Source organism: Oratosquilla oratoria, chromosome 37 (genome assembly GCF_046742065.1).
Source record: "Oratosquilla oratoria isolate Oo_2021 chromosome 37, ASM4674206v1, whole genome shotgun sequence".
Taxonomy (NCBI): Eukaryota; Metazoa; Arthropoda; class Malacostraca; order Stomatopoda; family Squillidae; genus Oratosquilla; species Oratosquilla oratoria.
Window position 1 is genome coordinate 26,838,814 of NC_134813.1, and position 17,900 is coordinate 26,856,713.

A 17,900-nucleotide genomic window follows, 5' to 3' on the forward strand; every position below is an offset into this window, starting at 1 on the left:
CCCTTCGTCCAAAAGGAGCTAAAATGGGTGGGACAACAAATACTGAGTATTTTTTTGGGCGGGTAAAGGTGTGTTTTGACTGCCACTCTCCTTATAAGAGCAAAAGGACCTTTCGGTATATGTTTACTGTATATAAGTTATTCAATTTGGTTATCACATATTTGGCTATTGCATGCTGAAAGTGGCATCAGTTAGATTTGATAGCACAGGGTTAATTTAGTATAAGAACTTTAGATTGTATTAACCTAGAGGTATTCTTAGTACATTTCACATTTAGATAACAATGAAGAGCTTGCTGTTCTCTGATTTATTTATTTATTTATTTTATTCTTTATTTTTTATTCATTTATTTATTTTATTTTTTATTTTTTATTCATTTATTTATTTTATCTAAACCTTTTGAAATTAATGGACAGGTTGTGGTCTCAACTTCCACAAGCGATGTGCCTACAACATCCCCAATAACTGCAGCTACGCCCGTCGACGACGACCCTCCATGCCACGCTCACCCTCAGACTCTCTCAACTCCCTCCACAACCAGTCCTCCTTGGAGGGCGACATGCCTGTGGTAAGGGATGTAGCTGCCCTGAGCATTGTACGTATTAATATAAATTTTATCATCTTCTCTATACTGATACACACACAGCTGTCTTGCTGCATTGCTGCTTCAGAGCCGGGAAGTAGGCTGGGAACAGGGATGGCCCCTCATCCACAAGGAGCTAGAATAAAAGGGACAAGAAATGGGTGTTGGTGGGTGTGGGATGGCTGAAGGGTGGGTGCATGCCTTAACTGGACACCCCCCTTATAAGTCTTCTGGTTGGTAGTGGTAAGATTTAGAAGTTGCAAAGGTAATTATCTTTATAGAATGTATAGTGTGGGTTATTTGATTCCATGCTTTAATAATGGAGTATATCAAGATTTGAATAACAAAAACTTGGCATAGGAGCTATATCAAAGTTTTGGTTGCTCTGCTGTCAATGTTTTATTCAAAATATGCTCAGATCTATTGAATTCTACAAAATAACCTGTTTTATTGTTTGAAAACTTGATTTCTTCATTATATGAATTAGTGCGATGGATTTTATCGGATATTAAGCTCATAATGAATACTGAAAAGTCTTCAAGTTATTGAGTCTTTTGTATTGGGTCATTTGATTTAATCTACTCAGGCTGGAGTGCTGGACTCATGAAATATGTTAACAAGCTTTGTTGACACTTTACCAGCTTGATATCCTAAGGAATCCAGAGCACAGTTATGAGCCTGCTGAATGATATTGCCTGTCCTATTGCATTTTTGCTTGCATTCACTGCCTGTTACACTTAAATAACATATAACATCAGTTGGAAGAGAAAGGAGAAACCGGCTGATAAATCACTAATTCTGAATGCTTCCTGTGTTGGCATGTGATATTTCAGGGTTGGGTCCAAGTACCTGGATATTTTACAAGAAAAAGTACAAGTACAGAAAGTTTGCTATGTACTTAAGTCCAATTCCAAGTGCTTAGAATAGCAGACAAGTGCATTTACCCAATAGTATCATCAGAAAGTTTGCTAGAACCTATATACAGTACATAACTTTTTATTAAATACTATGTATTTGTTTATACTTGAATGTACTTGGTATTTTTCAAGTACTTTGGGTGTAAGTACAAGTACATGAAAATCTGTACTTAAGTCTAAGTACAGGTACAAGTAAATATACTTGGACCCATCCTTGGCCTGTACAAGTACTTGAAAAAATGTACTTGATTCTTAGTACAAGTAAAAGTAAAAGTACTTGGGCCCAACCCTGGACATTTAACCCATTAAACAGCGTAGAGCAGTACTGTATTACTTTAAATCAGGAATGTTTGCCTGAAGTGGCTTGATTACTCTGCTTAACTATTAATGCTTGAATTATTCTTTCTTCTAAACTGGCTTGACTGATATGAAAGATTATAAAGGTTACACATGATATTGATATGTTTCACTGTTGCAATGAATGCCAACAAATAAGTCACTGCTTTCACATTTACTAATGGGAATTATAGTAAGGTAGATTAAGAATCTGGGTTCATTTGGATTTGTCATTTGTTTTGTGGCTTGGAATAGTCATAATACAGTGTGTACAGATTAAATGTGAACAGGGGAGGGGCATAATGGTAATCTTACTTTTGTATTTCACATATGTATATTACTGTGATGTCCAATTGGATGAGTGTCATATTGCATTTAGCACTGAGTGATGATGGTGTGAGCACCTAGTGAATATGATGAAAACCATAAGACGGGGTAGTTTTGTATATTACTCCTGATGTCTGTCAGTATTCCCCCTTTTCTTGTGTGTCTGTTCCCTTGGCCACACATGTCCTTAAAAGTGCACATTGGCAGGGGAGAGAGGGGGATGGCTGATCATGATGGAGAAGACATATATTGCTATAGTGCATTAAGAAACTGTCAGAAATTTATATAACAAGGTAGCTAACAAAAAAAAAAAAAAAGATGCCACATATCAGTGGGTCATGTAGATCAAGTTTGTTGCAGCAGAAGAAAGGATTTGATAGTTCCTCTTGGAAAACAGTGAAACTCTCTTTGCTGCATAGACCAGGCTGTTTATCACTGCCGGTGAAATTAGATTCGAGAGTTCTTTCCTTTTTCAGGAACCATAAGGACCATCTTGAATAGATCAAAGAATCTTGTAGGGCTTCTATGCTATCATACACACAAGAGGCTGGCTCTGACACAGAAGATGAACGCAGAATGGCTCACGCTTGCATATTGTTATCAGTATTGGAGCACAAAGACTTGGGAATGTGTGTTTTCAAATGAAAATGTGTCTTAAGTGATCAGGAGTGCTGGCAAGACGGCAGCTCAAATTAGTACAACCCTGAGTTTAGAGTGAAAACTAGAATGTATGGACAGAGCAAGGATTTGGGGATATTGTTGTGGTTCTGATAGTTGAAGAGGACTGTATTATTTATGAAAAATCAAACTACAAAAAGTAAATGTTTCACCGAAATGCTAAGGAAAGAAATAGCTCCTATTTATTGTTATCCTTTTGACACTTAGCTACATTTGGATTTAATCTGTGCACACTGTAAAATATTCATCATTTATGCAGCATTCATAACCTTCATTAAGTGTTTTATAGATTAAGTATATGTACTATATACCCCTGGATTTCTGTCTGAATTTTAATATTTTTTTTCATAAAGTTTAACAATTAACGAGGATAGTGTTGTCTTGAGTATTTCATGTAGTGAATGCTTTTAGAAAATATTTTCTTTGGAACAACTATTTAATATTCCAAATTAACATCTGAAGGCAGAGAAGTGAATTGCTTATGTATTGTATAGATGTGAATGAACTGCTTGAACATGGATATTTGTGTGTATTGTTAAGTTTCTGTCAATAGCTTAAAGGTTGAGAAACTGGTAAAACGAAAAGCAGCCAAGTTCATTTGTAATGATCGTGTCCCCAATGCACTAAAACCCCCAGTGTCACACAAATAACAGGCAATATGACAAATGTTGACCACGAATTAAACTGAAATGCTTTTCCTTCCATCTCTTTGCTGTGTCTTATGGATAAACAGAAAGGCCTTCACGTCTTGGTATGTAAATGGATCTATCTTAAAGCTTGAATGCATGGATTTAGTGTGCATGTTTATGTCTTCCATGTCCTCACTGTTGTGCAGTTTACCTCTGTATTACCCTGTGGATGGGAGCAAAGCAGTCCTGTTGTCTTTATCACCCGATACAAATCACTTGTTTTTTTTTTTTTATGTGGTCTGTTTCAACTATATGTGATTTATTCCAGAAGTCAGTTGTTATAGTGATTTGTAATAAAGTATACAGTATCAACATATCAGATATTTAACCCTTAAAGTTTTGTTGAAATAATAATATTCTAAAAGTACCCCTTCTTATTAATTTTTAATAACATCTCATATGTAGATCTAGACAGTTGCAAAGTTATATACTATATTCTTTTGATGATGTGCACATTTTTTAATGCAGCAAATTTAATTTCAATTTATATTGAAAGAGTTTAATATAAATATAATTGAATGTATCATTAAGTTTTCTATACTTGTTTATGTTATATGGAAACATGGAATAATTTCTTATTTGTGTTTTTGTATTACCTTGTTTAGATTTTATTGGCACTCTTATATACTTGGATCCTTTCATGACTGCTTCACTCATAGCTATATTGGGGGGCAGAATTTGTTTAGAACAAAACTTTATTTCCAATTGGTACTCGTATTTATTGTCTGAAAAGTATTCCTTTGCTAGACCCTTAACATAACATGCTTTTAATGTCATATGTCGAAATTCATGATAACAGTAGTATAGTTCATTGTGTCATTGTTTACTGTTCAACATATAAGTTAATCTGACCCATTGATTTGTGGAATGCTGGTGAGATCAAAACCCTAAAAATTGCTTTTCATGTTTTGAACCATCATAGCCTGAATTAATAGGAAAGGTCAGAAATAAAGCTGATACATAAAAGTTAGTATAGTTGGTCAGGAGCTAACTTTTATGTCCTTTAGTTATTTGATTACTAAATCTTAAAAAAGTTTGCCATACATAACAAATAATTTAAACTTGTGTGATTTGTTTTTATATACTTTGGCATGCTTACTATATTTTTGCAGTGTTTACTAAACACAAGTCCCTGGAAATTTTAAAGGCAGAAGAAGAAACGGTATCAGATTGTTGGATATTTTTAAACACATTTCAACATAGCATCCTATTTATGGTGGATCTTCTTTCTTGTTCCTTGTTAGGTTATGGTTTTGAAGTTCTTCTGTGAACTTGGATCCATAGTACAGTTGTTATAGTATGTGGTGAAAGATAATGAGCTCATTGATGGTACAGAAAATTTATTATTAAGAATAATTTCATGTTATTTTATTTTGTTTATTTATATATTTTGTATTTTATTTATCTTTATTTATTTATTTGTTTGTTTATTTATTTATTTATTTATTATTATTATTATTATTATTATTATTATTATTATTATTTATTATTATTATTATTATTATTTATTATTATTATTTATTATTATTATTATTTATTATTTTTTTAAGGAAACAGGCCTGGTGCTTGCATACAGTACTTCAACTTCCTTCTATCTTATACTCTTCATTTTTTCCATTAACGAGAGTAGCTCACTCGTGTTTGTTCTTCCATATTTTTTCTGCAAACCACTGACTTTGAAACCAACTTAGACCTTTACACATGCCCTAAATGCACAAGAACCATCATGTTAGCTGTGAGGAAAGCTCCAGGGCTAGACAGGATCTCAGAGTGGATACTTACAGAGCATAAAGAACAACTGGTAGACAGATAACAAGGAACATATTTGTATGTTCATTAGAAGGGGGTGTCTCAGGGTTGGACAATGGCTAAAGGAGAAACTTGTGAATTACAGGCCAGTGTCTCAGATCAGTGTAATAGCTAACTTCTGGTGGTGGTGGGGGTGGGGTGGGGATTATGAAAAACTGGTATTTATTCTTATTTTATTTATCCAATTGTGTACAGGAAAGGAGTTGTATTCATGGGGGTCCTGTCTATAATGGCATTATTACACTGGGTTATTTTTTCTCCAACTTTCAATTCATTGACTCTACTTCCCACCTCCAGAATTTTTTCCACCATGAAGTCACTTTGGCAAACTATTTTGTTTTCTCAACAATGTACATAGAATGTTATTTGATATGCTGGAGGAAAATTATTTGTCTACAGCATATCAGATTCCAGGAGGAGCCAAGAAAAGAGAATGGGAGTGGAGTATGTGGGGATGAAATGATTGGGAGTGGATTTATGTCTTTGACTTTGGCTACCTCCCTTGTAAAGGAGGAAAAGCCCTTAGTATATGTATGTATATATAACAGATTCCTTCCCAAAAGCTGTGGGCTGCAAATCTGCTCCAGCAGTTGGAGCAAAAATAGCCCAGTGTGAATCTTTAGTCTTCATTTATCATATCCAGTTTTGAGTTTGGTTATGGTTCTTATCTGGGCTCTATTACCTCCTAGGGTATTCCAAATGTTGATGTATCCATACAGAAAAGTATTTCTTCTTATCCCACAGATGTAGTCTTTTAGTTCATTCTAATGACTCTGTTAGGCTGGTTGAAGGCAAACTCTGATGGAGAGAGAGTTGGTTTTATTTAGCAATGAATGTAAGGCGGCAGTGGAGGGGGAACGAGACGGCAAGGGAGGTGATGACTGTGTTTCAAGTCATGTCTCCAGGCAATCTGTTTGCGAGGGAACAAGGGGGAAGGAGGTGAGAAAGGAGGAGCAGTGAGACAGGAATGGAAGTTCTTGATAGAGATGACCTATTGAAATGGGACAAAAGAGAAACAAGAGGACACGCAAAGAAACTGAAAAAAGACAGTTACAGAAGAGACCTGAAAAAGAACAGTTTCCCACAGAGGGTAATTAACGTCTGGAACAAATTGAACAGTGAAACAGTTAATGTAAGAAATATACACGAATTCAAAAGCAAACTAGATGTAGAGAGATACAAAAATGGGTCAACACAAGCATAGCTCCAGTCCCATAAAATACAACTAAGTAAATACATATGATGCTCTGAGGCGATCTGCTTGCGAGGGAACAAAAGGGGAGGAGGAGGCAAGAAAGCAGGAACAGCAAGCCAGGCTCACATATGATGCTTCAAGGCAATCTGCTTGCAAGGGAACAAAAGGGTGGGCAAGGAGGTGAAAAAGCAGGAGCAGCAAGCCAGGCTTGTGTATGATGCTCCGAGGCGCTTTGAATCTTTGGCGTTGGTCCAACCTTTATATACATGGGCAGGTTATGACCCATGCTTCTAATTGGCTTGAGGTCAAGTGTGATGCATGAGGAAGTCAGAGGCAAAACATTCTGATGCCAGTGATTTGTGAAGACAGAGGTTATGCATTCCCCAACGAATCCAGTGTTTATGTCACGTGGCTGGCCAAGGTAGTCATCGCTGGAGGCCTCACAAGGTCCATCTTAGGCTGGTGAGCTGCATGTGTTTCATTGAGAAGACTTTGTCCACCCGTGGGCCTCAGGAAAGCTCTGGGTCGAGTCATGTAGCTGGGGACATGAGTGTTCCATGGGGCCACTTGTGGGTCAGTGATGTCATGGGATGGCTGAGAAGAGGTGAGGACGGGAGTGAGGAGAAGAGGTGAGGACGGGAGTGAGGAGTACTTCTGACAGACTCATTACACCTTCCAGTCCTAAATCAAGAGATCTTTGTCAGTGTTATCCACTCCCTTCAGTGACCTGAACACAGCAATCAGGTCACATATTTCTCTTTGTGCCTTTGATTGTGGCTTCTTGTCGGGTACTAGTTTAATTATTGCTTTTTACATTCTCTTGATCTTGTGTGGAGACTGTACCACTACTACATGTTCCAATTTAGGACAGTTTAGGGCCTCTATGAAGGGGTGGTGAATTGGGGTGAAATGGATGGGAGTCAAATTATGTCTTTTGATTATGGCTACTTCCCTTGTAAGGGGGAAAAAGCCTTTGGTAATGTATGTATGATATATATATTTATATATATATTTTTTCCATCTCTTAATGTGGTGAAAAGACATTTTCAGCAATCCATATATACCTTGTGCACAATTTTGTGATTCCATCATGGTGGGCATTTTGCATCCATGGCTAGCATATTCTGTGTTTTAGAGCTGGATGGTGGTCTAGATGCAGTATCACATAAACTAGATATTATGGATCAAGAGGTTGTTTGGTGGAGTACCCCAAGGAGCAATCCTATCACCAACACTGTTGAACCTGTTCACACAACATCAAATCTCTCACCCATGTGGGTGATCTAACAATAATAGCTCAGCACTGCAACTGCAAGGGAGTAACCAAAAATGTCTTTTCTGTGTCAGCAAACGAATTATGGTTACTTCTGTCGCTTCCTGTTCCTTCTTCACAAAAGTCATCAATAACACTGCTTACCCTCAACTACCATAAATCAAAGAAGCAACCAACAGTCATATTATCTGGTCAGTCTTTTCCACATTACAAAAACTCAAAAATAATGGGCCTCTACTTTGAGACACAACATTCAGCCTACACTTGGAACAAACGGGACGAAACAGTAGTGTGTGCAAAAGCCATTCACGAATTTAAGAGCAAACTAGACACTGCGAGATACAAAGGTAGGACAGTATGAGTGTAGCTCCCCTACCTGTAAAATACAACTAGGTAAATATACATCAAAGACCTGATACAGCCTATTGAACATAACATAAAAACAGCACTGTCATATTTCACTCAAAGGTCTATAGTAATCTACTCCCAGTCCCTTGCAATGCATCCATTCAAAAATGTATGTACACTTGGATCATAAAAACAAGCACTTAGCATTAGACAGACAAGTTATGTACTTCATTTCAATTTTGCAAAAATAAGCTAAACCAAAAAGTCACTCCTAAGATTAGTAATAATTGCAATGGCATGTACAGTGGCCGCGAAAAGTTTGGGCGCAAAATGCTCCCCAATTTTCAGCTAAACTCAAAACATGCGAAAAATACAACTTTCCGCCCAAACTTTTCGTTATTTTTCAATGCTAGCGTTTGTACCCATATTTAGCCGAGACAATACGCACTACTTAGCAACTCTGTTTAGGCGCACTCGATGTCACGTGGAGTCAGTTTCTAATCATCTCTCACGGGGAGTAGTCTTTTTTTTGCGGTGGTCTCTGTTTTTGTGCCTTGATATCTCCGTAATGGGAAGTGGTAAAGAGCTGGGAAGAGACACAGTTGTTACAATCATAACCCTCTATAGGGAGGGTTATAAGTGTAAAGATATTGCTACTCGTGTGGGAATTGGAGTGCGTCAAGTGCAAAAGTAGACCAAGAAATTTCGAGACGGAGGAAGTAACATCATTCCTACTCCAAAGCATCGCTCTGGTCAGCCAAGGAAGATATCAAATTCTACTTCTACGGTTATTAGGAGGCAGTTAGATAAAGATCCAACACTCACAGCTCGAAAACTGAAAGAAAATAACCCTGCACTGCTGCATGATGTGTCTGTAAGATGTATTTCTGATCATTTAGCCAAAGATTTACAATACCGTAGTTGCTGTGCTAAAGTTCTTCCCCTCCAAAGTGCAAAAAACATACGTGATCGCATAGCATTTTGCAAGAAATATAAGGACTGGTCCTTAGAAGACTGGGAACGAGTATTGTGGAGTGATGAGTCAACGTTTGTGGTGTCGTCGGGCTGTAGGTCGAAGCGTGTGAGGCGCCCCAGGGGGTCTGACCCTAATGACCCTCGCTATACAGCTAAAGTGGTGAAACATGCTGCAAGTGTTATGGTGTGGGGATGCTTTGCATTTGGTGGAGTTGGCAATTTAGTGTTTCTTGCACAAAATGAGAGTGTAAATCAGCACACTTATTTCGAGTTATTGTGTGATAACCTGCCTGAAAGTTTTGAAAAGTGCAATGCTAGTTGGTTTATGCAGGACGGAGCTCCTGCTCACACAGCTCGGTCTGTTACCCAATGGTTAGAAGACTGTGGTGTTGATTACTTCAAAAAATGGCCTGGAAATTCTCCAGACCTAAATCCCATTGAGCACGTATGGCATATAATTAAAAAACAGCTAAGCTAAAAACAGAAATACAGGATATTTGGGATAATATTATTCCTCAACACGTACAAAACCTGGCAAGATGCATCCCGGCACGTTTGGAGAAGGTCATAAAGCTTAAGGGAAAATTGCTTGGTAAATAAGGTATGTAATAAGCCATTTATAGGTCTTTAAATGATTATTTAAATGTCACAAGTGTTTACATTTGTTACGTGCCCAAACTTTTCGCGGCCACTGTATATGTTTAAGTCACCACCCCATAATAAATCACTATCAACACAAAGTCAGCTTGGCAGCAGACTCCAGTCATCCCAGAATGCAATCACCTCAGAAGAAGCAGAATGTCTTGTAGTACACTGAAGGAAATCAGAGATCAAATAAAAAGCATTGATTTCAGAAAATCACACAATCTAGATGGAATTGCAAATTGGATATTGAAAGAATGCATAGAGAAGTTGATGGACAAAATATACAAGATAATTAAACACTCAAAGAAGGAAAGGTTCCACAGGACTGGAAAAATAGTCAGAGAAACCAGCCTATTAAGGTTTATGAAAGTGGCATTTGACTATTTGGATGAGGAGATGATTAAAAAAATATTAATCACACTAATAAGACCAAAACTGGAGTATGCAGCAACACTATGGACACCCAGTACCAAAAAGAATACTGTATAAAGAAATTAGCCAAATTTATGAAGCGGCCTTGCTGTGGATGTGCTTTGTCTTGCGACACTGCTTCAGACCTGGGGCAGTGGACAGGATGCAGGGATGACCCGTCATCCAGGAGGTGCCAAGATGAGAGGGAGGGAGGAGGATGGAGGGGTATGTAATATGTAGGGGATGGAATGGGTGGGAGTGGTTTCTATGCCTTTTTCTTTTTGGCTACCCCCCCGTGTAAGGGGAAAAAAGCCTTTGGTATATGTATGTATGTATGCTTGGGGGCAGGCAAACATTGTTCCTATTTTCAAACAGGGAGATTGTCTGTATGCAACGATAGGCCAATCAGTTATAGGTAAAATGCTTGAATGAATAGTAGTTAATAGAATCAGAGATCACATTGAGAGATATAATTTGATTCATGACTCACAGAATGGTTTCTGCAAGGGTTAGTCATGTGTAGATAACACGTTTTTAGAGAAAACTGAGTGCGAGAGAGACTTGGAAGTTCTAGTAAGTCTTAACCTTAAATCCAGGAAACAGTGCATTAGCACCAGGAATAAAGCTAACAAAGCATTAGGTTCCATTGCTAGGATGGTTACAAACAGAAGTGTAGAGGTAATTATCAAACACTAGCAATAGACCCATTCTTGACTATGCAGCACAGTTTTGGTCTCCGTCCTTTAGAATGGGCATTAATTCACTAGAATCAGTACAGAGGAGAATGACCAAAGTGATACTTGGGCTCAGAAATTTACTATATGAAAAGAGGCTTAGGCACCTTAACTTATACTCTCTGGAAAGACACAGTGTGGGATGTTCAAGTGGATCAGAGGTGTTAACAAGGGTGATGCAAACAAGGTCATCATATTAAGACAGTAATGGATTTAAATTGGACAAATTTAGATTTAAGAAAGAAATAGGCAAGAACTGGTTTACTAATAGGGTGGTCAACGAATGGAATAGACTTTGAAACCATGTATTTAGATTTGAAACTATTGTTTGTTTAAAGAAACAGACAACTTTATGGATGGGGATGACAGGCGGTAATGGACTTGGAACTGCCAAGTGTAGGCCTTATGGTCTCTTGCACTCTTATTCTTATGTTCATATATATATATATATATATATATATATATATATATATATATATATATATATATATATAGTGTGAGAGGTAAATGTAAGGGTAGTTGTTAGGGATTGGAGATGGTTAAAGAAAATGGAGAAAAGTGGGAGATAAGCTAGTTGTTATTTGCTGATGACACTGCGCTTGTAGCAGGATCAGAGGAGGGATTGTGGAAGTTAGTGACAGAGTTCGGGAAGGTGTGCGAAAGAAGAAAGTTGAAGATAAATGTAGGTAAAAGTAAGGTGATGAGATGTACAAGGGGAAAAGTGGTAGAAGTCTAGAAGTGAGTATTAAGGGAGAGAGACTGGAAGAAGTGGATAGTTTTAGATACTTGGGTGTGAATGTGGCAGGAAAGGGAGGAGTGGAGGTGGAGGTAGAATGTAGATTGAGAGAAGCGAATAAATGCCATGGTGGATTAAAAAGTGTAATGAGAAATACACATTTGGGCATGGATGCTAAGAAGAGATTGTATAAAAGAGTGATGTGCCGACAGCACTGTAAGGAGCAGAAACACGGAACATAAGAGAGAAAGAGAGAAGGAGTTTGAATTTGTTTGAGATGAGGTGTCTGAGAAGTATGATAGGGGTTACTAGGCTGGATAGAGTGAGAAATGAGGAGGTGACGAGGAGAATGGGGATAGTAAGGGAGTTGGAAGATAGGGTGGATGAAAGAGTGTTGGGATGGTTTGGACACATGGAAAGAATGAGTGAAGAAAGATTAGTAAAAGATGTGTGGAAGGCAGAGGTGGAAGGAGTGAACATGAGGGGTCGACCTAGGATGAGATGGATGGATGGGGTAAAAGGGGCTTTGGGAAAGAGGGAAATGTCTGTTGAGGAAGGACAGGAGAGGACAGAAGATAGGGGTGAATGGAGAATGGTTGTGTATAGATGATGCAATGATGCATGAGGGGGAGTGAGTGGGGGGTGGGGGGTGAGGGAGTATGTATGAGAAATAATTTGGTACAGCCCGAAGGGATTTCTCCCTGGATGTGCTGTGTCTTGTGACACTGCTTCTGACCCAGGGTAGTGGGCGAGATGCAGGGATGACCCATCATCCAGGAGGTGCCAAGATAAAATAGAGGGGAGTGGAGTATGTTAGGGAAGGAATGGGTGGGAGTGGTTCGAATGCCTTTATTGTTTGGCTACCTCCCTTGTAAGGGGGAAAAAGCCTTTGGTATACATATATATATATTTATATATTTTTATATATATATATATATATATATATATATATATATAGATATATATATATATATATATATATATATATATACATACATATACCAAGGCTTTTTCCCCCTTACAAGGGAGGTAGTCAAAAAGAAAAAGGCATAAAAACCATTCTCACCCATTCCATCCCTAAATACATTCCACTCCCCTCCACCCTCTCCCCTCCCTCTTATCTTGGCACCTCCTGGAGGGTCATCCCTGCATCTTGCCCACTGCCCTGGGTCAGAGGCAGTGTTGCAAGACAGCACATCCACAGCAAGGCCGCTTCATTAAATGCAGAAAAGGAGAAGACAGGGAGAAATCCCTTCGGGCTGTGTCAATCTCACTCCCAATCCCCCCACCCATTCCACCTCATGCATCACATCATCATCCATATACAACCATTCTTCACTGACCCCTGTCTTCTGTCCTCTCCCGTCCTTCCTCAACAGACATTCCCCTCTTCCCCAAAGCCCCTTTCACCCCTTCCATCCATCTCATCCTAGGTCACCCCCTCATGTTCACTCCCTCCACATCTGCCTTCCATACCTCTTTTACTAGTTTTTCTTCACTCATTCTTTCCATGTGTCCAAACCATCCCAATACTCTTTCATCCACCCTATCTCCCAACTCCCTTACCACCCCTGTTCTCCTCACCTCCTCATTTCTCACTCTCTCCAGCCTAGTAACCCCCATCATACTTCTCAGACACCTCATCTCAAGCACATTCAAACTCCTTCTCTCTTCCTCTCTTATGTTCCATGTTTGTGCCCCATATAGTGCTGTTGGCACAATCACTCCTTCATACAGTCTCATTTTTAACATTCATTCCCAAATTTCTATTCCTCATTACACTTTTTAATCCACCAAGGCATTTACTCGCTTCTCTTTTTCATCTTCTTCATCTTCATCATCTTCTCTTTCTCGTATCTGGCGAAGCTCCTCTTGATGGCCCTTCGTTGTATCACTGGAGCCGTGATCTGAATTGCAAAATGCCCCCCCCCTCTCTCTCATTAACGAATTTGATAAAAAAAAAGTGAATGGTACAGCTGAATATTATATTACATGGTTAAATCAGCATCGTGGTATTGCTCAGAATGTCTTCAGAATTTTCTATTATATTTTATTTTGATTTATTTTATTTTATTTTATTTTATTTTTTCATTTGTTTATTGACTTATTTGTTTATTTATTTATTCATTTGTTTATTTCTTTATTTGACTTTTAAGCTTCAAAAAGTCCTCCATAAAGAGGCACCATCCTAATCCTCTCTGAGAGGAGGTGCTCATGATGTTAAACTGAATTGAATAGTTTTTACTCTTTGTTGCTGTGTAGAAGTTATTTTGAAGCAAATTTAATAGAAAAGTATGATTTACTTTTCCCAATAGTATTCCATATTCAAGGCTCTAATGGTTCTTCAGTCTTAAATCTATGTCCTTGCACATTCATGTTTATATCCTTCAACTAGGTTTTTGAATGGTGTCTTTTCTATAGTTGTAGTACTGTTGATGGTGGTGGTTTTGATTTCTTTCTACTTATATTGTGGTAAGATGGTTGCTGGGAGAAGTGTAGCGGCTAGTGTTTCAAGAGGTCCCTCATCTTCACACAGACCATGACTACCTCCAGCCCCAACATGAAACACAGCCGATGCTCCTTCAGTGGTTCTGTGGGAAGACCTGCCTGGGTGGAGAAGGAGCTTGCGGGACGTATCAAGGTACAGATGTGCTAGCTCACACGTCTCTGCTGCTACATTTCCTCAGTCTTCCTTTGAATTTAAAATTATAACTACAAATTTTATTTTTAAGCAGTTCTGATGGAACCATTATGGGCTAAAAGCTTTGAACCATCTTATGCCTCGGAACCGGGCATATTGAATTGAAGTCCATTGTATTTCTTTTGCAAGAAAAATTAAAATACCGATAAATATGTTTGCACATAGATCTAGCTCACTGGTGTCAGGCAGCACCATTTTTGTAGAGTATGTTGTGTTTGAACTTTTATTTTATCATATTATATTTCACACAGGGATGATACTTGGCTGGATATTTATTTCTTGGTAAGGCACCTTTGATTAGAATTATTTTTGTGTTTTGCTTTTGTTTTAACTTTTCTTCGTAGCTGACATAAGGTCTTCAGTTGAATATTTGAAAGAATTATGTTAGGAACAAAGGAATAGATTTTTTTCTGCTACTTTATCTTTTATTTTTCTTCACATTATGAAAACCACAGGTCTTCTCACTAGCCTTTTATTCTATTTTTTTTTTTTTATAAATATATATGGTATAGTTTAAATCTGTTTTAAACTAATTGCTAATAGATTATTACCTAAAATTTTGTTGAACATGACTTGTTTGTTGTAGTAATGCATTTTACATTAAATAGTTAATGATTACATTTTTTAAACATTAAATGGTTTAAAATCTCCCTATTTATCATTAAATGAAAAGCTGGATATTAACTAGTTTTCTTGTAGAGTACGTCTTACTAAATAAGGATTCTCTTAGTTTGATTCTATGTTCTTTGTGCATTTTAAAGGAATATTTGTGGATTTTAAATTAAAGTTATCAATTTGGACGTAACAATATTATAACAGCATGACATTGGGTGATGTAATGAATGTACAACAATAATCTTTAACATCTTGGAGAACTGACTGTGATATTTTTCTATTTAACTAATGTGTGTTTGTTGTACTAATGTAATTCTTATGAGGATACAATTTTAGAGAGCAACTTGAAACCATGTATAACTTTGTAAATGTTGTCAGTCCATGTGTAGCTCAAATAGTTGTGAAATGTGAATGATGATGCTTTGGACAGAGGCTTAGATTGTAAGGAGTTTTTGTAGTGCCAAGTACAGTATAATGTAAGGCACATTACTTCCTATTTTATGGAGGATGCAGGTCTTCTGCAAGAGAGGTCTGAGGCAACGGAATGATTGGATTGATTGGTCCATCCATCTCATCCTTGGTCGTCCCCTCAAGTTCACTCCATCCGCCTCTGCTTTCCACACCTCTTTTGCAAATCTTTTTTCACTTGTTCTTTCCATGCATCCAAACCATCCCAATAATCTTTCATCAGCCCCATCTACCAGCTCCCTTCTCTCTCCTGCTCTCCTCCTCACCTCATTTCTCATGTTATCCAACCTTGTAACCCTTACTATGCTTCTCAGACACTTCATCACAAACACATTTAAACTTCTTTCTACTTCTCTTTAGATTCATCACAAATGCATTTAAACTTCTTTCTAACTTCTCTTTAGATTCTAGGTGTCTACCCCATACAGTGTCATAGGCATGATCATACCCTCATATAATCTTTTTGCATCCATTCCTAGATACTTATTTCTCTTAACACTTTTCAATCCTCCAAGGCATTTACTTGCTTCTCTCAATCTACAGTTTACCTCCACCCCCACTCCATTTCCTGCCACATGTGACCCCAAATACCTAAAAATGTCCTCTTCCTCCAGCCTCTCTCCTTTAATACTTGCTTCCAGCTTGCTGCCATCCTCTCTCATTGTACATCTCATCACCTTTTACCCACATTTACTTCCAACTTTCTTGTATTACATACCTTCCCAAACTTTGTCACTGCCTTAATCCCTCCTCTGATCCTGCCACAAGCACAATGTTATCCACAAACACCAACTGGCTCATCTCCCATTTCTCTCTACTGTCTCTAATCATCTCAAATCACTTGCCCATTACCCTTGCATTTACCTCCCATTCACTCCATCCATACACATTGAACAGCCATGGTGTCATGACACACCCCAGCTGCAGCCCTACCTTCCCCTCAAACCACTTGCTCTCTCTCCATTTCCAATCCTATCACAGGCTCTACTGTTCTCATAAAAACTTTTGACTGCCCTTAACAGTTTTCCCCCAATCCCATATATTTGCAATACCTCCCACAGTACATTACTGAATACCTGGTCATAAGCCTTCTCCAAATCTATTAAGGCCCCAAAAGATCTTTACCTATTACCAAAACCTCACAAATCTGTCTTACCACAATAAATTGATCTATGCATCCTCTACCTTTATCAAATCCACATTGCTTTCCACCAATTACTCCCTCTGTTCCTCTCCTAACCCTCTCAAAACCTTCTCATAATACTTTTCATCTACACTTAACAAATTGATTCCTCTAAAAGCACTACAATCACTTTTTTTTTTCTTTATCTTTTCTTTTCCCAGTAACTTACAATATTCATGTCCATACATGCATACTAAAGGACCTTCTCCCCCATATAAGAGAGGTAGCTGTGTTGAAGCGCAGACCTAAATCCAGTAATAGTTACGGCTGTTTTTTGATGTAGAGATTTGTGGTTGTAGCTGAGTCAGAGGCTAGAATGAAATAGTGATGGAGTTTATTATGGTATGTGAGAGGAGAAATCTGAAAATGAATATAGGCAAAAGTAAATTGATAAGATATACAGGGGGTGGGGTGAAGGTGGGTTGAAGACAAGTGTAAAAGGTAAGAGTCTGGAGGAAGTAGAGAGTTTTAAGTATTTGAGTATTTTGGGTCACATGTAGCAGGGAATAGAGGAGTGGGGGGGATGGTGGAGGTGAAGTAATGGGTGTGGGAAGCAATTAAATGTAATGTGTAGATACCACTGGAGCCTACTCTGATCTGGGGTGAATTAGGCTCTATATGAGTTTTATCATCTCTCCATTCTTGTGTTGAAAAGCCACTTTTTTTGTTTGTGAGTGTGTTGACAGGTTTTGAAGATGGGTGACAAGAAGATAGTTGTCCTCCACGCTCACCTCTGGCTTTATGTCCAGTGTATTTACATATGATAATAGTTTAAAGATTGTCACTGAGTTAATTTAAGGCAGGGGTAAAAAAATTATGGCCTGTGGGCCAGATTGAGCCCATAAGGTCATTTCATCTGGACCATCGGTGCACTGTACATGCCAAAAGAAAAAAGGGAAAATTATTATTTTTCTAAAACTTGTTTGGTAGAATATCCAATGCGAAGATAAACAAAATGGTCATGTGACCCAAGCTCTTCATTCTCTCGGCTATCAGAGTTGTATTTACCTAGTTTGGTGACCCCTGAACCCCTGGTTGAGGGTGATACTTAACATGGTGATTAAATAATAGCATATGTATATGTAAGTCATGAAATAGTCTTATCTTCAAAATTATTCACATTTGTATTTATTCTGAATAATTAAGCATCAAATTAGTTTATTTGTAAAAAAAAAAAAATTATCGCAATTGCTTAACACTATTGATATAGTGTAGTCTACCTTAGTGCCTCCCTGGTGTTATGCATTGAACTATGTAACACCTACCCTAGTATATCA

The 17,900-nt window shown here is 37.9% G+C and overlaps 1 protein-coding gene across 7 annotated transcripts in view; it reads left to right on the top strand.

Annotated features, from left to right (window-relative positions):
- Nucleotides 1-17,900, top strand: part of PKD (serine/threonine-protein kinase D3) — a 457,736-nt gene that overhangs the window by 417,581 nt on the left and 22,255 nt on the right. For 2 of the 7 annotated variants that reach the window (XM_076175327.1, XM_076175328.1), the window contains exons 5-7: nt 417-595; nt 3,575-3,592; nt 14,193-14,297. In XM_076175327.1, the coding sequence (XP_076031442.1) occupies nt 417-595; nt 3,575-3,592; nt 14,193-14,297 (302 nt within the window). The remainder of the gene's footprint in view (nt 1-416; nt 596-3,574; nt 3,593-14,192; nt 14,298-17,900) is intronic. The other 5 variants (XM_076175330.1, XM_076175329.1, XM_076175332.1 and 2 more) reach the window with 5 other exon arrangements.